At 50.2% G+C, this 27,232-nt stretch overlaps 2 protein-coding genes across 2 annotated transcripts; both read left to right on the top strand.

Annotated features, from left to right (window-relative positions):
• The first annotated feature begins 57 nt into the window (after positions 1-57).
• Positions 58-12,972, top strand: DUSP3 (dual specificity phosphatase 3). Its single transcript, XM_008953518.4, has 3 exons — positions 58-290; positions 4,161-4,387; positions 9,258-12,972. The coding sequence occupies exons 1-3, from the start codon at positions 166-168 to the stop codon at positions 9,461-9,463; spliced, it is 558 nt and encodes a 185-aa protein (XP_008951766.2). The 5' UTR covers positions 58-165; the 3' UTR covers positions 9,464-12,972.
• Positions 12,973-20,309: 7,337 nt separating this feature from the next.
• SOST (sclerostin) lies at positions 20,310-25,766 on the top strand. Its single transcript, XM_003828171.5, has 2 exons — positions 20,310-20,579; positions 23,339-25,766. The coding sequence occupies exons 1-2, from the start codon at positions 20,360-20,362 to the stop codon at positions 23,758-23,760; spliced, it is 642 nt and encodes a 213-aa protein (XP_003828219.1). The 5' UTR covers positions 20,310-20,359; the 3' UTR covers positions 23,761-25,766.
• The last annotated feature ends 1,466 nt before the right edge of the window (positions 25,767-27,232 follow it).

The following is a 27,232-nucleotide window of genomic DNA, read 5'->3' on the forward strand; positions in this document are numbered from 1 at the left end:
CGCGGGGCCCCCGCGTCACGGCGCCCGCGCTCCGCAGCTCCCGGAGCCCGGCGGGCCCGCCCCAGGGGCGGGACGGGGCGGCTCCCGGCGCGAGCCCCCGCCCAGCTGACCCGCCGCTCTCCGCCTCGCTTGCTCCTGCCGGGCGTGCAGGGCCCCGCCGCCGCCATGTCGGGCTCGTTCGAGCTCTCGGTGCAGGATCTCAACGACCTGCTCTCGGACGGCAGCGGCTGCTACAGCCTCCCGAGCCAGCCCTGCAACGAGGTCACCCCGCGGATCTACGTGGGCAACGCGTGAGTCCCTTTCGCGAGCCCGGCCCCGCCGTCCCTCTCGGGACGCCCCGCCCACCCGAGGCTGGGGTCGGGGTGTCGCGAGTCTTGGGTTGGGGGAGCCCGGGCGCGATGGCCCCTCCGGGAGCCACAGCGGGGGCTTGGGAGGGGCCTGGAGTCGACGCCTACCCCCGCGCGTGGGGCCAAGGAACTGGAACCCTGCCTGGCCGGGCGCGGCCCTTCCCCGTAGCGGGGTGCACGGAGCCCGGGTGGCGCCTGCCCGGGTCCCAGCCGCCACCCGCTTGGGGCTTGGCCTTGGGCGGGGTCGGGGCTACCATGTTCACTTAACAGGTGGCCCTCGGTCGCCCGGCCGGTCTCCTGCCCGCGCGTCATGTGACAGCTGCCTGGTTCTGCAGTGAGGTCACCGCGGAATGTCTGCCTTCGCCGCCATGGCAACGGGCCGACGTCACAATTCGGGCATGGAATTTTCCCGGCCCGGCAGTCCCGGATCAGGGAACCTAAACACCCCAAACGAGCGAGTCCGGGGAGCTGGGCCGGGATTTCCAGGCCCCCACCTTCCAGATGTGATTTGATTTACAGGAGATTCTAGAACGGTCCAGTGATAACCCCCCTAAGGACCTGAGCCACCACCTAGAAAAGGCTCTTGACCTTTCACCCCCAGGCTCTGTCACCCAGGCTGGAGTGCAATGGCGAGATCTCGGCTCACTGCAACCTCTGCCTCCTGGGTTCAAGCAATTCTCCTGCCTCAGCCTCCCGAGTAGCTGGGATTACAGGCGCCCGCCACCACGCCTGGCTAATTTTTGTATTTTTAGTAGAGACGGGGTTTCACCATATTGGCCAGGCTGGTCTCTTGGCCAGGCTGGTCTCAAACTCCTGACCTCATGATCCGCCCACCTCGGCCTCCAAAAGTGCTGGGATTACAGGCGTGAGCCACCGCACCCGGCCAGTAAGAGATTTTTTTTAATTTAAATTTAAAAATTTTTTTCTAGTAAGAATGTCTAATCAGCAGGAAAGAACCAGTGTTAACATTCTGAGATGTGAAATAGGAGCCACAAGAAAGAATATATTAGCATGCCTGTACAGCCTTGGAAAGGCTCAGGTTGGATTTTCATGATACTCTGAGGACCCAGTTACCAAAATCCTAAGCTTCATGGCTCAGCCCAAGGATGGCATGTTGAAAACTCAAAACTAACCCTCCTCCCATTTTACAGAGGAGGAAATGGTGGCTCAGAGTGTGTGAGGGACTACAAGGACAGGGTCAATGTCTTGTTCATGTATGTATTTCCTGACCTCCGCTATGACCTGCTGTTTAGCCTGCCAAGGACTGCCACGGAAATGGGGGTCATCATGGAACTAGAAGGGGTCCATCAGGCCCCAGCCTCATGGGGACAGTTCTCATCCATTCCATCATTCATTCACCAGTCTGAGCACCTGCTTTATGTCAGGCACTGTACAATGTTCATTCATAGTAGAGATAGTAATAATGATAATTGTAAATTTTTTGAATGTTGAATTATTAATAGTATTAGAGGCCTGGCGCGATGGCTCACGCCTGTAATCCCAGCACTTTGGGAGGCCGAGGCAGGTGGATCACCTGAGGTCAGCAGTTCGAGACCAGCCTGACCAACATGGTGAAACCCTGTCTCTACTAAAAATATAAAAATTAGCTGGGCGTGGTGGCTGGCGCCTGTGATCCCAGCTACTCCGGAGGCCGAGGCAGGAGAATCATTTGAACACGGGAGGTGGAGGTTACAGTGAGCCAAGATCGTACCATTGCACTCCAACTGGGCAACAAGAGCGAAACTCCATCTCAAAAAAAAAAAAGTATTAGAGAAGGGAGATGAATGGGAGTGACTCTTCAAAGTGTTTTTTTCTATCAGCCACTGCTTCACAGTCTTGCGCGGTGTCCTAAGCAGGAATAAACAGAGTCCCACAGTGTCAGCCAAAGGCTTCAGGAATTGGAAAGCTCTAGAGACACCCTTCCTCTTGCACCAAGCAGCAAGCAGGCCTTGTTAGCCTCAGGAATCCCGCTTGCTTGGGCAGGTTGGCCATTCAGCTGTCATCACTTCCCAAGTGGAAACCAAGGTTGTACACGTCTGGTGTAGCCAGAGTGGCAATTGCTGATGGCCACTGTAGAAAATACATCCCTTGCCCTCTAAGCACCTCTGACCTTGACTTGGCCAGGGGTGTGGGGGTTCCTCAACAGGGAGGATCAGTGAGCACCAAGCACCATGAGGATTTGGGCTCCATCCCCTTAACAAAATCAGGGCCGCAGCCACGTCCTCACAAGGCAGAGCCAGAGCCTGTGTGAGCCACATGTGCCAGGCCTTGGGGGTTTTGCAGCAGATGTGGGCATGAGGGGCAGAGTGAGGTGGAAGATAGAGCAGGGCTGGATGTCGGGAGAAAGGAGGTCTTCTCCCAGATCTGCCACCAGCAGCACACGGGGCCTGTGCCCATCCCTCTGCTCATCCTGTTGGACCTGAGTTCAAGCTCTGTTAAGCAGGGATATTGCCATCCTTGTTCCTCACAGGGCTGCTCGCAGTGGGCAAACAAGATCACACAGGAGGTGGCATTTTATAAAGTATAAACTGCTATTTGGACTGGGATGTTTTGTGAGATGAAATAAAGGGGCCTTTTCACCATTCAGACCAATTATTATTTTTATTTTATTTTATTTTATTTTATTTTTCGAGACGGAGTCTCACTCTGTCACCTGGGCTAGAGTGCAGTGGCACAATCTCGGCACACTGCAACCTCCACCTCCCGGGTTCAAATGATTCTCCTGTCTCAGCCTCTGTAATCCCAGAGTAGCTGGGATTACAGGCATGTACCACCACACCCGGCTCACTTTTGTATTTTTAGTAGAGACGGGGTTTCACCATGTTGGCCAGGCTGGTCCCGAACTCCTGACCTCAGGTGATCCACCTGCCTCGGCTTCCCAGAGTGCTGGGATTACAGGTGTGAGCCACTGCACCCGACCTTAGATAAATTATTTTGTAACCTCCCATAGTTCTGTTGGGGCCACTTACTCCCCAAGTACTAAATCACCCAAAAGAGCTTTGGAAACGTAGCCAGTGGAATGTGGCAGGTAGGATCCCTCTGGGGGCAGGGAGGGGGCTGCCTGGTACGTGACAAATTTATTCTTTTGCACTCATTCACCGCTTATTTATTCAGCACCTACTATGTAGCAGGTACTATAGCAGATGGTGGGGAAACAGACTTAAAGCAGACATGGTTCCTCTCTCAAGGAGCTCACAGCCTGGATGTCTAAACACAGAAGCACAATCAAGCATTAGAATCATAGTGCTCACTACCGTGTCCAGCTCTGTCAATGGAATAGCCCATTTAATACTCATAACAACCTCAAGGAGAAGGCACTGTTATCCCCATTTTACAGAGAGGGAAACTGAGGCACAGAAAGGTTAAATGGCTTGCTTAAGATTGCCTGGCTAGTACCTGGGCTGGATGCAGACCCAGTTAGTCTGGTTCCAGAGCCCATCTGTAACCAGTTGGCTATGTACACCCCCACCACAGCTTAGGGAGCGTGGGGCCAAATGGAATGGAGGGGAGACAAACACTGCGGAGGGTGTGAAAGATGAGAGGGCGCATTTCTCCAGAGAAGGTGGGAAAGAGCATTCCAGACAGAGGGGACAGCATGGCTATGAAACCACCAGTCTATTTGGGGAAGCTGCTGGCAATTCGATATGGCCAGAGTGAGGGAAGAGGTCATAAGATGAGGCAGGAGAAGCTGGCAGGGGCCAGAGCATGGAGGGTTTCCTTGCTTTGCCAAGAGGCTTAAATCCTTCTCCATCTTCCTCCCCCTGGGGCTGCCATTTGGTTGGTTAATCATCCCCACCACTGTCTCCTGTCCAGGTCTGTGGCTCAGGATATCCCCAAGCTGCAGAAACTAGGCATCACCCATGTGCTGAACGCGGCTGAGGGCAGGTCCTTCATGCACGTCAACACCAATGCCAACTTCTACAAGGACTCCGGCATCACATACCTGGGCATCAAGGCCAACGACACACAGGAGTTCAACCTCAGCGCTTACTTTGAAAGGGCTGCCGACTTCATTGACCAGGCTTTGGCTCAAAAGAATGGTAAGGGACCTCCCACCAGGAAAAGATGGGAGGCAGCTCTGACTGGACTGTCCCTCTGGAAAACAGGCCCACAACAGGTCTCTTCTTGGAAACTCCCTTGTTTCCCATCTTCTGGGGTGAATGACAGAGCTGTAGGTCTCTCTCTGCTCACCTGGCTGCCTGTCAAGTGGCCCCATGTGTCACAGGATGTGCAACTCATTCACACCATGGCAGCCCCAGGGTCCTTGCGTTTGACTGCACTTTGGCTGCAGGTTGGTTTCCAGTTGCTTACACGTCCCCTATTCAAACAGCTGTAACGATGAGGAAGATGTGTTAATGTGTTAATGTGCATGGCAAGAAGTCCTGAGGTGAAGGAGCATGGGGGCTGGTTGATTAAGGGGCTGCTTGATTCAGCAGCTCCATGGTGGCATCTGGACCAGGCCCTTTCCCTTTCTCTCTTCTGCCACCTCAGTGTTGGGTGCTCCCGTCACGGTCCCAAGATGGGATCCAGTCACCACATCCAAGCAGGACAAAGTACAGCAGATGAGGCCCTGTAGCCATCTCTTCCCACTTTTTTTTTTCCTCTTCTCTCTCTCCTTTTTTTTTTTTTTTTTTTTTTTTGAGATGGAGTTTCACTCTTGTTGCCCAGGCTGAAGAGCAATGGCGCGATCTTGGCTCACCGCAACCTCCACCTCCCAGGTTCAAGCGATTCTCCTGCCTCAGCCTCCCAAGTAGCTGGGATTACAGGCATGCGCCCCCACGCCTGGCTAATTTTGTATTTTTAGTAGAGATGGGGTTTCACCATGTTGGTCAGGCTGGTCTCCAACTCCCGACCTCAGGTGATCCGCCCACCTCGGCCTCCCAAAGTGCTGGGATTACAGGCATGAGCCACCGCGCCTGGCCACTCTCTCTCTCTTTTTTAAAGAGACAGGGTCTTGCTATGTTGTCTAGACTGGTCTCCAACTCCTGGGCTCAAGCAATCCTCTCACCTCAGCCTCCTGAGTAGCTGGGACTACAAGCACGTGCCACCATGCCCAGTCTCTCTCTTGAAGAACAAGTAAAACATTTCCCAGAAACACCCCTCACATCTCATTGGCTAGAGATTCACGTGATTGCCTGGCAAGGAGAAAAGGGGTAGCTGCGGTCGGCTTAGGTTGGCAGTCAGCAAACCACAGCCCCCCTGGCCAAATCTTCCAGCCACTTACAAAACACTTCCTGCAGCCCCCAAATATAAGATAAGACTGAAGGAGAACTACCAAGGCGCTGGCAGTCACCAAGGCATTCCAGCAAGAAACCCTAGAAGGCCACAAAGCAGACATCAGCTGAGCAGCTGGGCCACTCGCCCTTTCTCCCTTTCTGCTTTTAGCTCTTTCTCTCAGCTCCTCCCTTTACCTCTTCCTCCCTCCCCACCCCAAACCCTCCCAGCGGAGGGGACCCCCATGAGGTGTGAACAGCCTTGGCTGTACTACACTGATGACTCTTGGGCCCAGCAGGCTCACTGTCTGAATGATTTCCAGTAAACAGAATTTTCTAGACCACTGGACAGTGAACGCTCAGGGCTCAGAGAGAAGCTTTACTGCGGAGTATCTGCAGACTTTGCTGACAGGCCCCTCATGGTCCTTCCTGGTCACTGTCACCCCCCGACCCTGCTCACCTCCTCCACTCCAGCTGTACTGAGTTCCTCACCCTGTGTAAACATAGGCTGGGCGAAGGGGAAGGATTTTGTTGTTCTCGTGTAATAGCAATTGGTTATTCATTCAGGGAATTTCAAGCTCTCTGACTTTGTTTCCTCTTTCCAAACAACTAGGAACACGCCCTTTTTTTGACCTGTCTCAGTCCAGGTGTGCTGGGTCTTTAGTCTGAAAAGTTCTCTCTGCCTCTCCCTACCCCTTCCTCTGGCAAACTCCACCTTGTCCTTGGCATGGTGTCCTCTCTTCCATGAAGCCTGTCCTCAGGCTGGGTCTACTTTGTTCCTTGTCTGTCTCCTTAGCACCTGATGTAGCATCAGGCACATAGTAGGTACACTGCAAATGATGAATGAGCAAGTGATGAAGAATTCCATGGGCTCTAATGCCAAGTATAAATGCTTCTAAGAATGAGTGGCGAAGTGAGTCAACAGAAACATGCTGGCCTCCGACAGTGTGTGGGGCCCAGGGACCCATCACTGAGAGCTGGGTGGGATGGCTGAGGGTGCTCAAGAGGGAGCAGTCACTTCCAGCTGGGAAAACAGCTTCATGGAGGAGGTGGCATCTGGGCTGAGCCTAGAGGAATGGGAGGTTGAACTGGCCCCTTTCCCAGTAGGCTCTGTGTGCACTGGGCATGCAGAGTATGTTCTAGATGGTAAGGTGGCTGCTCTGCAGAGGGTCTCATTCCTAGGGTGGGGCAGGGGAAGCCCCACTTTGAATATTTCGGGCATACAGGCCGGAGGGTGAATGGGCAAGAAAGTGGAGGACTCCTGCTTCCTGATTTGGAAGGCATTGGGAAAATAGAGTGGTGTTTTGGGGGTAGGGTGATAGGAGCAGAAGAGACTCTGTTGGACTCTGGGCTAGCAGATTCCTTGCCAAACAATGGCCTTATAGAGGTGTTAGTAGGTAATAATTCACTCAGCTAGTCAGCAAATATTTATTGAGCACATAGTGTATGCTAGAGATTGTAACGCATCCAAAAATCAATGCCCCACATTTCTTGCCTTTTTTTTTTTTTTTTTTTGAGACGGAGTCTCACTCTTGTCACCCAGGCTGGAGTACAGTGGCTCACTGCACCCTCCACCTCCCAGGTTCAAGTGATTCTCCTGCCTCAGCTTTCTGAGTAGCTGGGATTACAGGCATGTGCCACCATGCCCAGCTAATTTTTTGTATTTTTAGTAGAAACGGGGTTTCGCCATGTTGGCCAGGATGGTCTCGAACTCCTGACTTCAGGGGATCCACCCACCTCGACCTCCCAAAGTGTTGGGATTATAGGTGTGAGCCACCATGTCCGGCCATTTCTTGCTCTTAAAGAATTCGTCCTCTGGGAGAGAAAAGTCGATCTGCGCATGTCTGGCAATGACACAGGACCAGGGCTGCTGTAGTTGAGGGTGTACTAGGTGCTACCAGAGGATGCCCAGTATTGGGTAACATTTATTGAGTGCACATGGATGCCAGGTGCTAACCTAGAGGATTCATGTGTCCTCTCCTTTAATCTTCTAACCACCTTGTGCAATGGGTACTATTGGCCAGATAAGAAAACTGAGGCACCTTGGGGTTAGGTGGATCATGAGTTAATAACCAGTGTATTGGTCAGGATTCTCTAGAAAAAACAGAACCAATAGAATATACAGTCTGTCCTCCATATCCGTGGGTTCCACATCTGTGGATTCAACTAACCGCAGTCTGAAAAATATTAAAAACAACATAAAAAGATGTTATGTCTGTACTGAACATGTATAGATTTTTTTTCTTGTCATTATTCTCTAGATGATATAATCTAATAAATGTTTACATTGTCTTGGGTATCATAAGTCATCTGGAGATGATTTAAAGTATAGGGGAGGATGTGCTGTGCAGAGGTTATTTGCATATATGATGTCATTTTATAATCAGGGACTTGAGCATCTGTGGATCTGGGTATCGGCAGGAGGTCCTGGAGCCAATCTGCCCTGTGGATATTGAGAGATGGTGTCTATTTATATATATATATACACACACATACACACACACACACACACACACACATATATATACACGCACACACACACTATATTAAAATAACCCCATCTCTACTAAAAGATACAAAAAAATTAGCTGGGCATGGTGGCATGCGCCTGTAGTCCCAGCTACTCAGGAGGCTGAGGCAGGAGAATTGCTTGAACCCGGGAGGCGGAGGCTGAAGTGAGCTGAGATCGCGCCACTGCACTCCAGCCTGGGCAACAAGAACGAAACTCCATCTCAAAAAAAAAGAAACAAAACACTACCAGCACCCTGGAAAGCACCCCCAGTCTCTATGCTCCACCACCCCCATCCCCAGCTCCCAGGGCCTCTGCCATGCGGGCTTCTTTTTTTTTTTTGAGACAGAGTCTCGCTCTGTCACCCAGGCTGGAGCACAATCTCAGCACAATCTCACCTCACCGCAACCTCTGCCTCCCGGGTTCAAGCAATTCTCTGGCCTCAGCCTCCTGAGTAGCTGGGATTATAGGCTCGCGCCACCACACCCAGCTATTTTTTTATATCTTTAGTAGAGACGGGATTTCACTATGTTGGCCAGTCTGGTCTCGAACTCCTGACCTTGTGATCCACTTGCCTTGGCCTCCCAAAGTGCTGGGATTACAGGCATGAGCCACTGTGCCCAGCCCCTTGCAGGCTTCTGACAGCACAGATGGTTTTGCCCGCTTTCCTACTCTGTGGGCTCATCCACCTCATATGTGTGTGCTGCCTCCGTGTTGCTTCTGCTAAGTGGCAGGCTGGTCATTCTTTGTATTTGTCCTTTCTACTGTGGATGGGCCTTTGGGGGTTTCTAACTGTGGGCCATGATGTGCAGTGTTGCCTGTGAACATTCTGGCCCATGTTCGTGAATGTGAATGCGTATCTCTATTGGACCTGGGCCTGGGAGTGGGATTGCTGGGCCAGAGGGGGATGCACGTGTTCAGCTTGAGGAGATACCGCCGTGCCGCACAGCTTTCCAAAGTGGTTGTGCCAATTCACGCCTCACCTCCCCCAGCCACGCAGAAGAGTTCCAGTTGCCCCATATCTTCACCAGCACTTTGGGTTTTCCATCCTTTTCATTTTAGCTATTCTGGCAGGCACACAGTGGCGTGACATTGTGCTTTTAAGTGGCACTTCACGGAAGAGTCTTGACCAACGCCATGGTGTGATGGGACGCCCCCAGCTCACCACGTCTCCCCTGTTTCTTACAGGCCGGGTGCTCGTCCACTGCCGGGAAGGTTATAGCCGCTCCCCAACGCTAGTTATCGCCTACCTCATGATGCGGCAGAAGATGGACGTCAAGTCTGCCCTGAGCATCGTGAGGCAGAACCGTGAGATCGGCCCCAACGATGGCTTCCTGGCCCAGCTCTGCCAGCTCAATGACAGACTAGCCAAGGAGGGGAAGTTGAAACCCTAGGGCACCCCCACCGCCTCTGCTCGAGAGGTCCGTGGGGGAGGCCGTGGGCAAAGGTGTCCCGAGCTGCCATGTTTAGGAAACACACTGTACCCTGCTCCCAGCATCACAAGGCACTTGTCTACAAGTCTGTCCCAACACAGTCCTGGGCCACTTTCCCCACCCTGGGGAGCACATAAAGAAGCTTGCCAAGGGGGGCGTCCTTGCTCCCCAGTTGTCCTGTTTCTGTAACTTATGATGTCTTTTCCCTGAGATGGGGGCTCAGAGGGGGAAGGCCTGTGGCCTGCATGCTTCCCGATGGCCCAGGGCAGGAGGTGTGTGGAAGTGTAAGGCCTACGATGCTCACACAGGTCCCTCATGACCTCCCTTCCCCAACTCCCGAATCCTCTCTTGAGTGTGCACCTCAACACCTTGAGCCCTAGTAAAGGAACTATGCAAATGCAGGCCACTCTCCCCACCACGTCTGTGCCCCGCATTGTCCCCACAGCCTTCCACACCCTGTGCATAGGCAGCCCTCTCACGTCTTGAGGTCCGAAGCTGGGGTGGGGGTGTCCGTCAGTTATTAGTGGATGGAGATTCCCACAGCAAGGCTGCATTTGAATGATTTCCTTAGGATGAATGGTCCCTACACAAAGAGGCCTTGTGGGCAAACCTGGAGAACCCTCCTAAATCCATAGAGTTTTCAAAATGTGAATCTTTGGAAGCCTTGAGTTCAGAATCTGCTGCTCTGGAATATTTCCCTTCGATCTTATCTCAGTCACTTCGTTTTTGAGAAGAGTGATGCCTTGGGCATGCTTTTTTTTTTTTCTTTTTTAGAAAACAGGGTGTTGAAGTCCAACCTATTTAAAAACCCCACCATTTGGAGAATTACAAGGGTTTTGTCCTGAATTATAGTGTTGGCAAGCCCAAGCCACTCGTGCTAACTGCTTTTTGTCTCGGTTGCTATTCCAAGAACAGAAGGAGGAAGTTGGCCAATTACAGTGTGTGTGCATGGGTGTGTGGGGGGGTGTGCCTCTCAGAAACGCGGCCAGAAGACAAGCAGGGAAGTGAAAGGTCCCAGGCACACACCCTGCCCATTGCAGGTGGCTCTTACAGCTCTCTGGTGCCAGCACAGGATCCCTGAAGTGACTCAGCCAGGCAGACATGAGACATGGCGGAGTGTCCAAATGGATCCTTTATTGGTGGTAGAGCAAAAAAACCCAAACACGATAAACCTTTCAAAAGACTTTCTAAGGATGATATTGGAATGCACTAGCCCTCACATGTGTATGCACATTTGCCAGAATATAAGAGTTTTGTTTTAAATACAGTCTTGTTAGGATTTTACATTATTGTTATTATGGAAAGTGATCGTGATGCTATTTATCTTCAGGGTCACTCTGGGCAAAGAGAAGGTCCTCAGCCATGCCCCCAGCACCTTGCACATAGGTGTCTGATAAAAGTTTAAGAAATTAAACACTTTTTGAGCACCAAATATATATAGGGCATTGTTCTGGTGGGTGTGTCACGCTCCCAGAAGACTGAATTCATGGTAGGATCACTCGCAAGGCCTTGTGAAGGAGTCTTACCTAAAACGAAAGAAATATCAGGGACTTTTGTTGACTATTTACAACTCAGTTTTACATTTAAATTCAGGCAGTGTTAATATGCCAAGGTAGGGAATGTGCCTTTTTCAGAGTTGGCCAGGAGCTCCTGGCTGGGACACGGAGAAGCAGGTGTGGCGTAAGGCCTCACTCCCGGCTGTGAAGGTCTCTGATCACACAGAAGCAGCCCTGCCCAGCCTGGTCATTTGCTGTCCGCTTTTCTCTGTGACCACAGCAGCCCTGAACAACCAGTATGTGTCTTCTTCTCCAGATAGTGAAAAAGGTGTCCAGATAAACCCACCTAAGTGAAATGGCCATCCTCTAAACTGGGTACCTCACTGCACAGCTTCTAGGTAGCCTTCCAACTTAATCTAACTTGAGCCTCACAGTAACCCTGTAAAGTTAGTAGAGCTTGTTCTTGTATTGTGACCTTTTTTAAAAAAAGGAACTGAGGTTCAGAATGATTAAGGGCCTGGCCCCCAGGGTTGTCCAGCTCCATAAGGTGGAGCTGGGCAAGATTTTGGGTTTGCTGCTCCCTGAAGCTGGATTCTTTCATACGATACTCTTTCTCAAGAAGGGGGCTCCCTGGGATTTCCAGGTGTACTGCACTTACCCTCAATCCAGCCCCGGAGAAGCAAGTGAAAAGGGTGGGTCCCTCATAGGCTAGAATGTGCAGCTCTTTCTCCAGGTGGGATGTAGCACCCCGAAGTAGAGCTTTCTGCTCTGCTCCTGGAAAAGGCTAGGGAGCTGGGGCTGGGGCTCCCCTCCCATGACCAGGCAGTGGTCACCCCATGGGACAGGCACAGCTACTTACGCGAACACAGCAGGTTGGTGTGGCTGGCTAACTAGGACCTCTCGAAAGTCTCTGTGGGGGCATGAGGGAGAAAAGGCCATTGGGAGAATTACTGCCTTTACTTTGGGACTACTTTTATGCTGATAACTTGGGATTTCTTGATAGTCCTTCACCCCTGAAACCCCGTATTTACTTAACAAGATTTAGCTCTTAGTTCTTCAAGTAAAATTAAAGTCTCTTGTGTAAGAGCCAACACATGCCCAGTTGTGGATGGGAGGTGTTCCTGGACAGCCTTCTACTGCCTGGGAAGTGATGGAACAGGAACTCAGGGTGCCCTTACCCCCTCCCCAGACCTGTTCCCTTTCTTTGACTGACAGAGCACCATCCAGGCAAAATTAGAGCGCCAAATGGTTTTCTTTTCAATCTTAAAGCAGTATACCTTTCCACAGGCTCGTCTGTGTCCCTGCCACTCTGAGTTATCCAGAAACCACCACCTACAAATGAGGGGACTCATCTAGAAGACCTCTAAGGTTCCCTTTTGGCTCTGAGGGGTCTCTAATAATCCCCACTTGGAATTCAGCACCGCAAGGAAATTATGGGTATGTGAGCCATAATACGATGGCCAGCAGGTGGCGCTGCCTTCCACCCATGGTGATGGATGGTTTGGAAAGGGAATGTTGGTGCCTTTTGTGCCACAAGTTAAGATGCTACTGTTTTAAAGGAAAAAAAAAAAAAAAAAAAAAAAAAAAAAAAAAAAAAAAGCACTGATCTTCAATATGAAGACATGAGCTTTTCTCGCAGGAAATTTTCTTTTTCACAGAACTGGTGTCAGGAATCACTGAAGGGCTAACCGTGATAGTCCTTGCAAGTAAGTCAAGGTTTTATCCTGATTGGAAATAGAAGACATTTCCGGTTGAGAGAACAGATTCGTTGGAAGCTTAACTTTTGTTGCCTCCTAACTCCGCCAAATTTTAGGGTAATTTGATTGTGAAAGAGTGAATTTTTCTGGACAGAAAAGGGAGAGCTACCAAATTGGTTTTTTCTTTTTTAAAGGAAGTTTAATGTCCATTGTATCACAAATCAGTGTTAAAACACCAAAACTTTAGCCAAAATAAATGTCTTACATTACAAAGGTATTGTTTTTTTGTCCTTCTTATCACAGTTGATATTCTTTTACGTTTTTATGCTTAGCTTTTTTTGTTTGGGCTTAGCTTTCATATTTGCGATTTCTAACTTTTTAAAAATAATCATCTAAAACATAGTCGTTCTGAGCTAGTTATAGGTTCCATGATGGCACTGTTTATGCAGTAGATATTGATGAACACCTTTCCAGTACCAGAAATGTTCTGGTAGGAATATTCTTAGGTAGAATGGTCATAATGGTCCTGAATGAAGGAGGTAAGGTTTGTGCTTCTAAGAAAGCAGGGGACTAGGGTGTTCATCTCAAGGTAGCCTCACGTGATGACTGGGTGACATTTTGAGATTTGAGTGATCCTGCAAATGAACAGTCCCTAAACATATCCCCTTCCCCCAGATGCCTTAAATTCCACTATTGGTGCTATGTTCCTTTGAATAAAAAACCTTAGAGAAAGTAGGTGCCTTTTCCTCCCAGACAGAAGTCTGGGCAGAGAAAGCCTCTCAAGGTTCCCATTCCCTCTATCACATGAAGCAATTGGACTCGCTTCCTGTTTGTCAAGACTCTGACAATGTAATCTTTATGGTTCTACACAAAATCTTAAGGCAGAGCACTAGAATGTAAAACAGGTAAAAGTTTTTAAGTATAATTTTTAAAAAATTTTTCATTAAAAATAATACTATATGTACATAGTAATACACTTAAACAATGCAAAAGGCTTATACGGAAAAGTGAGTCACTTGCTCCTTCAATCTGTCTCCCCATAAGCATCATATCCTTAAAGGAAAATGTCAAGCATATATAAGCACACATATGTGCATACGTGTGTACATACAGAGATATCTCTGCTTTGTTGTTTGTTTTGCTTAGCTTATATTATGGTTATTGTTTTTATTGTTCTACCCCCTTCATCTTAACAGCTACATAGCATTCCATTGTGTATGGATGTGTAAATAAAGGCAAGGTGATTTGGACGTCCCTCAATGCAGGCTACTGCCTAAAAGCAGAAGTTTGCCCTCCCAATCCAGATATTTCCTTTTTACCACCTACAAGTGGGAGCAAAATCTGTTTTAAAATGCAGCCAATAAGGAGAATCCTCAGTTTCCATTAATTAGAGATAGGGGCCTCCTCCAGAACCAAGTAGAGAATGAAACCGGATGACCTTTGAGAGTCCTTCCAGATCAAAGATTCTATGATCCCAAGGAGTCAAAGGAGCATAATATACTTTCCAAATTTGGCCTGTCATTCAAAGTCTGGTCCAAATGCCACATCTTACCATAAGGATCCCAGATCCTCCCCAGGGGAAAGAGATTGTTCTCTCCTTTGAAGGCCCATAAGAAAATTGTCCTTTTGAAAAAAATGCATCTGGTGAGGATGTGGAACAACAGGAACTCTTTGTTTCAGTGGGGAATGCAAAATGGTACAGCCACTTTGGAGGACAGTTTGCAGTTTAGTTTCTTGCAAAACTACACATACTTTTATTGCACAATCCAGCAGTCATGCTCCTTGGTATTTATTCAAATGATTTGAAAACTTAACGTTCGTATAAAAACCTGCACACAGCTGGGCATGGTGGCTCATGCCTGTAATCCCAGCACTTTGGGAGGCTGAGGTGGGCAGATCACTTGAGGTTAGGAGTTTGAGACCATACTGGCCAACATGGGGAAACCCCTTCTCTACTAAAAATACAAAAATTAGCCAGGTGTGGTGGTGCTCACCTGTAATCCCACCTACTCGGGAGGCTGAGCCAGGAGAATCACTTGAACCCAGGAGGCGGAGGTTGCAGTGAGCTGAGATCACGGCACTGCACCCCAGCCTGGGAGACAGAGCGAGACTCCGTCTTAAAACAAAACAAAACAAAAAACCTGTACAAAATGTTTATACCACCTCTATTAATAATTGCCAGAACTTGAAAGCAACCAAGATGTCCTTCAGTAGATGACAGTAGGTGACTAGATAAACCGTGATACATCAAGACGATGGAGTATTACTCAGTGCTAAAAAAAAAAAAAAAAAAAGCTGTTCGTGCCATGAAAAGACATGGAGGAACCCCAAATGCATATTACTAACTGAAAGAAGCCAATCTGAAAAGACTATGTATGGGTATATTCCAACTCTATATGACATCCTGGAAAAGGCAAAAATAAAGGTACAGTAAAAAGATCAGTGGTTGCCAGGGATTGGGGAAAGTCGGGGAGGGATGAATAGGCAGAGCACGTACTTTTTTTGGACAATGAAAATACTGCCCATCTGTATGATACTATAATGGTAGATGTATGTCATTATACATTTGTCCAAAGCCATAGGATGTACAACACTAGTGCTGTGATGTAAACCATGGACTTCAGGTGATAATGTTGTGTCATGTAGGCTCATCAATCATAGCAAATGCACCACTCTGGTGGCGGGATGTTGATAACAGGGGCAGCTGTACATGTGTGGGCACAGGACATAAATGAGAAATCTCTGTACCATCCACTCAGTTTTGCTGTGAACCTAAAAGTGCTCCAGAAAAAAAATAAAGTTTTTTTTAGAAAAAAGCATCTGAACCTTTTTTTCAGTGGCATTGATCACCTTCCATCTGGTAGTGGAGTTGTTTGGATGCGGCAATTATTTCTTCCATGGTATGCGAGCTCCTGGAGAGGGAGTGCATGTCCCCCTTGCTTTATTAAATGTTTGGCGAGTAAACATCGGAAGAAGCAACTCGACAGAAACAAAAGCTGGTAAATAATCACATGGAAAAGCAGCTTTTCTAGAAATTAAGTTTCAACTATTAAATTCAATGTTTAAAAAAATCGGCTGGGTGCGGTGGCTCCCGCCTGCAATCCCAGCACTTTATGGGATTGTGGGAACACCTGATGTCAGGAGTTCAAGACCAGCCTGGCCGACATGGCGAAACCCCATCTCTACAAAACAAAAAAAATGCAAAAATTAGCTGGGTGTGGTGGCGGGAGTCTGTAGTCCTAGCTACTCGGGAGGCTGAGGCAGGAGAATTGCTTGAACCCAGGAGGTGGAGGTTATATGAGCCAAGATCACACCACTGCACTCCCGCCTGGGTGACAGAGCGAGACTCTGTCTCAAAAAAAAAAAAAAAAAAAAAAATCAACATTCCAAACCCAGTGTTGACAGTCTTATTTATGGGTTGAACTGCATTCCTCCCAAATGCATATATTGAAGTCCTAAGTCACAGTACCTGAGAATGTGACCTTATTTGGAAATACGGCTATTACAGATGTAACTCGTTAAGTTGAGGTCATTAGGCTGGGCCTAATCTAATATGCCTGACCTCCTTAGAAAAAAGGGAAAATTCGAACACAGAGAGAATACCATGTGAAGATGAAGGCAGGGATTGGGGGTGACACTTCTGCAAGCCAGTGAATGCCACAGCTTGTCAGCAGCCAGCAGAAGGCAGGTAAAAGGCCTTCCTCACTGTCCTCGAAGGAACCAACTCTGCCAACGTCTTGAACTTGCACTCCTAACCTCCAGCTCTGTGAGATGACTTCTGTTGTTTATGCCACCCAATTTGTGGTACTTAGTTACGGCAGCCTCATCAAAGTACCACCTATGGGAGCCTCTATTTTGCAGGTGAGGGCGGGGACTGGGCTGAGTTTTCTGGAAAACAGCCCTGCAATACCCTCATCAGACCACCAAACTCTTCACACTCCCTCAGACACAGCATTCACTTCCAGAAATAACTCTAAAGTTTTGTTTTGTTTTTTTAAACTTTGTGGAATACTACTCAGCCAAAAAAAAAAAAAAAGAAAAGAAAAAGGAACATGTTACTGATATGTACAACTTGGATAATGGAAATAATGCTGAGTGAAAAAAAAATCCACAAAGGCTACATACTAATTGATTCCATTTATATAACTTTTTTTTTTTTTTTTTTTTGAGACAGTCTCACTCTGTCACCCAGGCTGGAGCACAGTGGCGCGATCTCAGCTCACTGCAACTTCCGCCTCCTGAGTTCAAGCGATTCTCTTGCCTTAGCTTCCCAAGTAGCTGGGATTACAGGTGCGTGCCACGATGCCCAGCTAATTTTTGTATTTTTAGTAGAGACAGGGTTTCGCCATGTTGGCCAGGCTGGTCTCGAACTCCTGACCTCAAGTGATCTGCCTGCCTCGGCTTCCCAAAGTGCTGGGATTACATGAGTGAGCCACCGCACCTGGCCGCATTTATGTAACAATTTTGAAGTGAAAAAAAAAAAAATGACAGAAATGGAGATTAGATGAGTAGTTGCCAGGGGTTAGTTGTGGGAGGGAGGGAAAAGGAGGGAAGGAGGTGGGCAACAGGAGAAAGACTTGTGGTCACAGAGCTGTGCTTTATCTTGACTGTGGTGGATCCCCAAATTTACCCGTGACAAGATTGCATAGAACTAAGTATACACACACGTGAATGCGTGTGCACGCACACAGTAGAGGTTAAACCACGGGAGATGTGGGTAAGATTGGTAAATTGTGTCAATATCAATATCCTAGTTGTGATATTGTCCTATAGTTTCGCGAGGTGTTATTGTTGTGGGAAACTGGATAAAGGATACACGGAGTCTGCATTTTCTTTTTTTTATTTTTATTTTTTGAGACAGGGTCTCACTCTGTCATCCAGGCTGGAGTGCAGTGGCACGAGTATGGCTCACTGCAGCCTCGACCTCAACCTCAAGTGAACCTCCCACCTCAGCCTCCCAAGTAGCTAAGACCACAGGCGTGCGACCCCATGCCCAGCTAATTTTTAAATTTTTTGTAGAGACTAGGCCTCACCATGTTGCCCAGGCTTTTATTTCTTATAAGTATATTTAAATTTATAATTATATCCACATTTTAAAATTTTAATTTAAAAAATTACTCCGAGGCCGGGCATTGTGGCTCATGCCTCTAATCCCAGCACCTTGGGAGGCCGAGTTGGGCAGATCACCTGAGGTCAGAAGTTCGAGACCAGCCTGAGTAACATGGAGAAACCCCCGTCTCTACTAAAAATACAAAATTAGCCAGGCGTGGTGGTGCATTCCTGTAATCCCAGCTACTCGGGAGGCTGAGGCAGGAGAATTGCTTGAACCCAGGAGGTGGAGGTTGCAGTGAGCCAAGATTGTGCCACTGCACTGCAGCCTGGGCCACAGAGAGAATCTGCCAAAAAAAAGAAAAAAAAAAATTTCAGCCGTACAAGGATGTTCATAGCAACCCTGCTGAAAATAGGAAAAAAAATTGGAAATAACCTAAACTACTCACAATAGGAATCAGCTAAAACCCTGGGGGTTTAATTCCAGGGAATACTGTGAACAATGACAAGTTTGTGGACTGAGTAAAAATAAAGAGCTGTCAATGACTTAACATTAAATGAAACGGCAGAAGATGTCACAGCAGGTTCTCGCTGAGCCATTCAGAGGGGTGTGGATCATTTGGAGGTTCAAGTCCACTGGATTCTTCTTTTTCCTTTTAATATTACTTCACTTCCAAATAAGGAAAGGAAAGGAAAGGAAAGGAAAGCACGTCCAGTCCTGAGACTTGCCATCCTGCAGTCACCCCTCCTTTTGTCTCCAGCAGGTGGCAGACGCGTTCCAGGGATGAATCCCACTGCCTCTGTTTAATGCAGACGGTCCAGCCGCTCCCAACAGCAGGTGGGGCTATAAGCATCCATCCTACCTGCTCAAGGAACCCAGGCATCAGAACTGCTCTCTCCCAAGTCCATTGCAAGAAGGCAGTCATCTGGTCATGAGAGGGTTAACAGTCCACATTCCAGAGCAAGGGAAAAGGAGGCTGGAGGGTCATAGACAAGGGGAGGAGGCGCGGAGGGCCAGCTTCTCACAACACTACCGGCTCTGCTGGGAGAGATAGATCACCCCCAACAATGGCCACAGCTGTTTTCATCTGCCCTGAAGGAAACTGACTTAGGAAGCAGGTATCAGAGAGGGCCCTTCCTGAGGGGGCTTCTGTCTGGCTTGTAAAACTGTCAGAGCAGCTGCATTCATGTGTCGGATGATGGATGATGGAAAGGAGGACAGTCGGCTGCAGATGGACACAGCGACTTGCAAGTTGAGGCAGGTGGCAAAGGACTTGCAGAGGCTCTGCAGGTGGGGCATACTGATTCATTGCCCAGTTAAAATACCAGAGGGTCTGGGCAGCCTCTTCACAGGAGCTGCTTGTCCTCAAACAATCTGTCTTCAATGAAAGACTCCTCTGGCCTTCCTTTCTCTTCTTGCACCTCAGGTGTGAACCCTTCTCCCCCACGCCTCTACCTGCCCCCCCGCCCCCCGCCCCGGCCCTGTGTGGCTCATTATATGCAGGGCCAAGGCAACATTTTCTCTTAGCTTCTTTGTGACCAGTTGGTCCTGGGATGGCTTCATGGAACACATCCTGTGGTGTGCACCAATGAAGCTTTCCATACAGGACTCAAAACTGTTTTTGAAAAATGTAACCAGCTGGAAGACAAGAAAATAAAATGTCAGCACTAAAAACGCTGGCTGTGGCTTTTGCTAAGGAAAGGAATTTGGTGTTGTCTTCTCACACACACAGACTGGTTGGGGAAATGACTGTCTTCAGCACATCACCCTGCGAGCCACAGTAAGTGCCCTGGCTCAGAAGTGCCTGTCACAGTGCACAGGATCCCTGAGGAGCATGAGCTGGGATTTCCTCTGTGCTGTCTATCACAGGAGCCTGAGTGACCAGCGCATCCTCGATTTGTAACCAGAATCCTGCCCCCTCTCCCAAGTGGGCACCCTTGCTCTGACCCTCTAGTTCTCTCTCTTGCCTTCCAGAGAATACCAAGAGAGGCTTTCTTGGTTAGGACAATGAATGCTGAGACTTGTGGAGTTGGGACCAATGGGATTTCTTTAAAAGCATCTTTTTGCCTCTGGCTGGGTCTATGGGGGTCAAACAGAAACGCCTTGGGCCATTTGTTGGTGGGGTGACAAATGAACTTGGCCTGAGAAATGGAATAGGCCGGGCTCAGCCCCGCGAAGCACTCAGAACTGCACATTTTCTTTGTTGAGCGGGTCCACAGTTTGTTTTGAGAATGCCCGAGGGCCCAGGGAGACAGACAATTAAAAGCCGGAGCTCATTTTGATATCTGAAAACCACAGCCGCCAGCACGTGGGAGGTGCCGGAGAGCAGGCTTGGGCCCTGCCTCACACGCTCCCTCTCTCTGGGTCACCTGGGAGTGCCAGCAGCAATTTGGAAGTTTGCTGAGCTAGAGGAGAAGTCTTTGGGGAGGGTTTGCTCTGAGCACACCCCTTTCCCTCCCCCCGGGGCTGAGGGAAACATGGGACCAGCCCTGCCCCAGCCTGTCCTCATTGGCTGGCATGAAGCAGAGAGGGGCTTTAAAAAGGCGACCGTGTCTCGGCTGGAGACCAGAGCCTGTGCTACTGGAAGGTGGCGTGCCCTCCTCTGGCTGGCACCATGCAGCTCCCACTGGCCCTGTGTCTCGTCTGCCTGCTGGTACACACAGCCTTCTGTGTAGTGGAGGGCCAGGGGTGGCAGGCGTTCAAGAATGATGCCACGGAAATCATCCCCGAGCTCGGAGAGTACCCCGAGCCTCCACCGGAGCTGGAGAACAACAAGACCATGAACCGGGCGGAGAACGGAGGGCGGCCTCCCCACCACCCCTTTGAGACCAAAGGTATGGGGTGGAGGAGAGAATTCTTAGTAAAAGATCCTGGGGAGGTTTTAGAAACTTCTCTTTGGGAGGCTTGGAAGACTGGGGTAGACCCAGTGAAGATTGCTGGCCTCTGCCAGCACTGGTCGAGGAACAGTCTTGCCTGGAGGTGGGGGAAGGATGGCTCGCTGGTGCAGCCTTCAAATTCAGGTGCAGAGGCATGAGGCAACAGACGTTGGTGAGAGCCCAGGGCAGGGAGGAGGCTGGGGTGGTGAGGGTATGGCATCAGGGCATCAGAACAGGCTCAGGGGCTCAGAAAAGAAAAGGTTTTAAAGAATCTCCTCCTGGGAATATAGGAGCCACGTCCAGCTGCTGGTACCACTGGGAAGGGAACAAGGTAAGGGAGCCTCCCATCCACAGAACAGCACCTGTGGGGCACCAGACACTCTATGCTGGTGGTGGCTGTCCCCACCACACAGACCCACATCATGGAATCCCCAGGAGGTGAACCCCCAGCTCGAAGGGGAAGAAACAGGCTCCAGGCACTCAGTAACTTGGTAGTGAGAAGAGCTGAGGTGTGAACCTGGTTTGATCCAACTGCAAGATAGCCCTGGTGTGTGGGGGGGTGTGGGGGACAGATCTCCACAAAGCAGTGGGAGAGGAAGGCCAGAGAGGCACCCCTGCAGTGTGCATTGCCCACGGCCTGCCCAGGGAGCTGGCACTTGAAGGAATGGGAGTTTTCGGCACAGTTTTAGCCCCTGACATGGGTGCAGCTGAGTCCAGGCCCTGGAGGGGAGAGCAGCATCCTCTGTGCAGGAGTAGGGACATCTGTCCTCAGCAGCCACCCCAGTCCCAACCTTGCCTCATTCCAGGGGAGGGAGAAGGAAGAGGAACCCTGGGTTCCTGGTCAGGCCTGCACAGAGAAGCCCAGGTGACAGTGTGCATCTGGCTCTACTATTGGCAGGAATCATGAGGCCATGGGGGCGTCTGGAATGACACTTCAGACTAAGAGCTTCCCTGTCCTCTGACCATTATCCAGGTGGCAGAGAAGTCCACTGCCCAGGCTCCTGGACCCCAGCCCTCCCTGCCTCACAACCTGTTGGGGCTATGGGGTGCTAAAAAGGGCAACTCCATGGGAGGCCAGCCAGGACCCTCTGTCTTCAAAATGGAGGACAAGGGCGCCTCCTACCACAGCTCCCCTTCTAGGCAAGGTCAGCTGGGCTCCAGTGACTGCCTGAAGGGCTGTAAGGAACCCAAACACAAAATGTCCACCTTGCTGGACTCCCACGAGAGGCCACAGCCCCCGAGGAAGCCACATGCTCAAAACAAAGTCATGATCTGCAGAGGAAGTGCCTGGCCTAGGGGCGCTATTCTCGAAAAGCCGCAAAATGCCCCCTTCCCTGGGCAAATGCCCCCCTGACCACACACACACTCCAGCCCTGCAGAGGTGAGGATGCAAACCAGCCCACAAACCAGAAAGCAGCCCCAGACGATGGCAGTGGCCACATCTCCCCTGCTGTGCTTGCTCTTCAGAGTGGGGGTGGGGGGTGGCCTTCTCTGTCCCCTCTCTGGTTTGGTCTTCAGACTATTTTTCATTCTTTCTTGTCACATTGGAACTATCCCCATGAAACCTTTGGGGGTGGACTGGTACTCACACAACGACCAGCTATTTAAAAAGCTCCCACCCATCTAAGTCCACCATAGGAGACATGGTCAAGGTGTGTGCAGGGGATCAGGCCAGGCCTCAGAGCCCAATCTCTGCCTGCCCAGGGAGTATCACCATGAGGCGCCCATTCAGATAACACAGAACAAGAAATGTGCCCAGCAGAGAGCCAGGTCAATGTTTGTGGCAGCTGAACCTGTAGGTTTTGGGACAGAGCTCAGGGCCCCTATGGTAGGAAAGTACCTACAGTAAAAAGCAGCCCTCAGCTCCATCCCCCAGCCCAGCCTCCCATGGATGCTCGAACGCAGAGCCTCCACTCTTGCCGGAGCCAAAAGGTGCTGGGACCCCAGGGAAGTGGAGTCCGGAGATGCACCCCAGGCTTTTGGGCAATTTCTTTTCTCTGGCTGGGCCTCAATATTCTCATTGATAATGAGGGGGTTGGACACACTGCCTTTGATTCCTTTCAAGTCTAATGAATTCCTGTCCTGATCACCTCCCCTTCAGTCCCTCGCCTCCACAGCAGCTGCCCTGATTTATTACCTTCAATTAACCTCTACTCCTTTCTCCATCCCCTGTCCACCCCTCCCAAGTGGCTGGAAAAGGAATTTGGGAGAAGCCAGAGCCAGGCAGAAGGTGTGCTGAGTACTTACCCTGCCCAGGCCAGGGACCCTGCGGCACAAGTGTGGCTTAAATCATAAGAAGACCCCAGAAGAGAAATGATAATAATAATACATAACAGCCGACGCTTTCAGCTATATGTGCCAAATGGTATTCTCTGCATTGCGTGTGTAATGGATTAACTCGCAATGCTTGGGGCGGCCCATTTTGCAGACAGGAAGAAGAGAGAGGTTAAGGAACTTGCCCAAGATGACACCTGCAGTGAGCGATGGAGCCCTGATGTTTGAACCCCAGCAGTCATTTGGCTCCGAGGGGACAGGGTGCGCAGGAGAGCTTTCCACCAGCTCTAGAGCATCTGGGACCTTCCTGCAATAGATGTTCAGGGGCAAAAGCCTCTGGAGACAGGCTTGGCAAAAGCAGGGCTGGGGTGGAGAGAGACGGGCCGGTCCAGGGCAGGGGTGGCCAGGCGGGCGGCCACCCTCACGCGCGCCTCTCTCCACAGACGTGTCCGAGTACAGCTGCCGCGAGCTGCACTTCACCCGCTACGTGACCGATGGGCCGTGCCGCAGCGCCAAGCCGGTCACCGAGCTGGTGTGCTCCGGCCAGTGCGGCCCGGCGCGCCTGCTGCCCAACGCCATCGGCCGCGGCAAGTGGTGGCGACCTAGTGGGCCCGACTTCCGCTGCATCCCCGACCGCTACCGCGCGCAGCGCGTGCAGCTGCTGTGTCCCGGTGGTGCGGCGCCGCGCGCGCGCAAGGTGCGCCTGGTGGCCTCGTGCAAGTGCAAGCGCCTCACCCGCTTCCACAACCAGTCGGAGCTCAAGGACTTCGGGACCGAGGCCGCTCGGCCGCAGAAGGGCCGGAAGCCGCGGCCCCGCGCCCGGAGCGCCAAAGCCAACCAGGCCGAGCTGGAGAACGCCTACTAGACCCCGCCCGCGCCCCTCCCCACCGGCGGGCGCCCCGGCCCTGAACCCGCGCCCCACATTTCTGTCCTCTGCGCGTGGTTTGATTGTTTATATTTCATTGTAAATGCCTGCAACCCAGGGCAGGGGGCTGAGACCTTCCAGGCCCTGAGGAATCCCGGGCGCCGGCAAGGCCCCCCTCAGCCCGCCAGCTGAGGGGTCCCACGGGGCAGGGGAGGGAATTGAGAGTCACAGACACTGAGCCACGCAGCCCCGCCTCTGGGGCCGCCTACCTTTGCTGGTCCCACTTCAGAGGAGGCAGAAATGGAAGCATTTTCACCGCCCTGGGGTTTTAAGGGAGCGGTGTGGGAGTGTGAAAGTCCAGGGACTGGTTAAGAAAGTTGGATAAGATTCCCCCTTGCACCTCGCTGCCCATCAGAAAGCCTGAGGCGTGCCCAGAGCACAAGACTGGGGGCAACTGTAGATGTGGTTTCTAGTCCTGGCTCTGCCACTAACTTGCTGTGTAACCTTGAACTACACAATTCTCCTTCGGGACCTCAATTTCCACTTTGTAAAATGAGGGTGGAGGTGGGAATAGGATCTCGAGGAGACTATTGGCATATGATTCCAAGGACTCCAGTGCCTTTTGAATGGGCAGAGGTGAGAGAGAGAGAGAGAGAAAGAGAAAGAATGAATGCGGTTGCATTGATTCAGTGCCAAGGTCACTTCCAGATTTCAGAGTTGTGATGCTCTCTTCTGACAGCCAAAGATGAAAAACAAACAGAAAAAAAAAAAAAAAAAGTAAAGAGTCTATTTATGGCTGACATATTTACGGCTGACAAACTCCTGGAAGAAGCTATGCTGCTTCCCAGCCTGGCTTCCCCAGATGTTTGGCTACCTCCACCCCTCCATCTCAAAGAAATAACATCATCCATTGGGGTAGAAAAGGAGAGGGTCCGAGGGTGGTGGGAGGGATAGAAATCACATCCGCCCCAACTTCCCAAAGAGCAGCATCCCTCCCCCGACCCATAGCCATATTTTAAAGTCACCTTCCGAAGAGAAGTGAAAGGTTCAAGGACACTGGCCTTGCAGGCCCGAGGGAGCAGCCGTCACAAACTCACAGACCAGCACATCCCTTTTGAGACACCGCCTTCTGCCCGCCACTCACAGACACATTTCTGCCTAGAAAACAGCTTCTTACTGCTCTTACATGTGATGGCATATCTTACACTAAAAGAATATTATTGGGGGAAAAACTACAAGTGCTGTACATATGCTGAGAAACTGCAGAGCATAATAGCTGCCACCCAAAAATCTTTTTGAAAATCATTTCCAGACAACCTCTTACTTTCTGTGTAGTTTTTAATTGTTAAAAAAAAAAAGTTTTAAACAGAAGCACATGACATATGAAAGCCTGCAGGACTGGTCGTTTTTTTGTAATTCTTCCACGTGGGACTTGTCCACAAGAATGAAAGTAGTGGTTTTTAAAGAGTTAAGTTACATATTTATTTTCTCACTTAAGTTATTTATGCAAAAGTTTTTCTTGTAGAGAATGACAATGTTAATATTGCTTTATGAATTAACAGTCTGTTCTTCCAGAGTCCAGAGACATTGTTAATAAAGACAATGAATCATGACCGAAAGGATGTGGTCTCATTTTGTCAACCACGCATGATGTCATTTCTGTCAAAGTTGACACCCTTCTCTTGGTCACTAGAGCTCCAACCTTGGACACACCTTTGACGGCTCTCTGGTGGCCCTTGTGGCGATTATGTCTTCCTTTGAAAAGTCATGTTTATCCCTTCCTTTCCAAACCCAGACCGCATTTCTTCACCCAGGGCATGGTAATAACCTCAGCCTTGTATCCTTTTGGCAGCCTCCCCTCCATGCTGGCTTCCAAAATGCTGTTCTCATTGTATCACTCCCCTGCTCAAAAGCCTTCCATACCTTCCCCTTGCCCAGGATCAAGTGCAGTTTCCCTATCTGACATGGGAGGCCTTCTCTGCTTGACTCCCACCTCCCACTCCACCAAGCTTCCTACTGACTCCAAACGGTCATGCAGATCCCTGCTTCCTTAGCTTGCCATCCACACTTAGCACCCCCAACAACTAATCCGCTTTCTTTAGGATTCACATTACTTGTCATCTCTTCCCCTAACCTTCCAGAGATGTTCCAATCTCCCATGATCCCTCTCTCCTCTGAGGTTCCAGCCCCTTTTGTCTACACCACTACTTTGGTTCCTAATTCTGTTTTCCATTTGACAGTCATTCATGGAGGACCAGCCTGGCCAAGTCCTGCTTAGTACTGGCATAGACAACACAAAGCCAAGTACAATTCAGGACCAGCTCACAGGAAACTTTATCTTCTTCGAAGTGTGGATTTGATGCCTCCCGGGTAGAAATGTAGGATCTTCAAAAGTGGGCCAGCCTCCTGCACTTCTCCCAAAGTCTCGCCTCCCCAAGGTGTCTTAATAGTGCTGGATGCTAGCTGAGTTAGCATCTTCAGATGAAGAGTAACCCTAAAGTTACTCTTCAGTTGCCCTAAGGTGGGATGGTCAACTGGAAAGCTTTAAATTAAGTCCAGCCTACCTTGGGGGAACCCACCCCCACAAAGAAAGCTGAGGTCCCTCCTGATGACTTGTCAGTTTAACTACCAATAACCCACTTGAATTAATCATCATCATCAAGTCTTTGATAGGTGTGAGTGGGTATCGGTGGCCGGTCCCTTCCTGGGGCTCCAGCCCCCGAGGAGGCTTCAGTGAGCCCCTGCAGAAAATCCATGCATCATGAGTGTCTCAGGGCCCAGAATATGAGAGCAGGTAGGAAACAGAGACATCTTCCATCCCTGAGAGGCAGTGCGGTCCAGTGGGTGGGGTCACGGGCTCTGGGTCAGGTTTGTGTTGTTTGTTTGTTTGTTTTGAGACAGAGTCTCGCTTTATTGCCCAGGCTGGAGTGCAGTGTCACGATCTCGGCTTACTGCAACTTCTGCCTTCCCGGATTCAAGTGATTCTCCTGCCTCAGCCTCCAGAGTAGCTGGGATTACAGGTGCGTGCCACCACGCCTGGCTAATTTTTGTATTTTTGATAGAGACGGGGTTTCACCATGTTGGCCAGGCTAGTCTCGAACTCTTGACCTCAAGTGATCTGCCTGCCTCGGCCTCCCAAAGTGCTGGGATTACATGTGCGTGCCACCACGCCTGGCTAATTTTTGTATTTTTGATAGAGACGGGGTTTCACCATGTTGGCCAGGCTAGTCTCGAACTCTTGACCTCAAGTGATCTGCCTGCCTCGGCCTCCCAAAGTGCTGGGATTACAGGCGTGAGCCACCACACCCAGCCCCAGGTTGGTGTTTGAATCTGAGGAGACTGAAGCACCAAGGGGTTAAATGTTTTGCCCACAGCCATACTTGGGCTCAGTTCCTTGCCCTACCCCTCGCTTGAGCTGCTTAGAACCTGGTGGGCACATGGGCAATAACCAGGTCACACTGTTTTGTACCAA

Source organism: Pan paniscus, chromosome 19 (assembly GCF_029289425.2).
Source record: "Pan paniscus chromosome 19, NHGRI_mPanPan1-v2.0_pri, whole genome shotgun sequence".
Lineage (NCBI taxonomy): Eukaryota > Metazoa > Chordata > Mammalia > Primates > Hominidae > Pan > Pan paniscus.

Coding starts and splice junctions, on each gene's coding strand:
- SOST (XM_003828171.5), top strand. CDS start 20,360: ATGCAGCTCCCACTGGCCCTGTGTCTCGTCTGCCTGCTGGTACACACA. Junction 20,580..23,338: donor CCACCCCTTTGAGACCAAAG/GTATGGGGTGGA, acceptor CTCTCTCCACAG/ACGTGTCCGAGTACAGCTGC.
- DUSP3 (XM_008953518.4), top strand. CDS start 166: ATGTCGGGCTCGTTCGAGCTCTCGGTGCAGGATCTCAACGACCTGCTC. Junction 291..4,160: donor CGGATCTACGTGGGCAACGC/GTGAGTCCCTTT, acceptor TCTCCTGTCCAG/GTCTGTGGCTCAGGATATCC. Junction 4,388..9,257: donor GGCTTTGGCTCAAAAGAATG/GTAAGGGACCTC, acceptor TGTTTCTTACAG/GCCGGGTGCTCGTCCACTGC.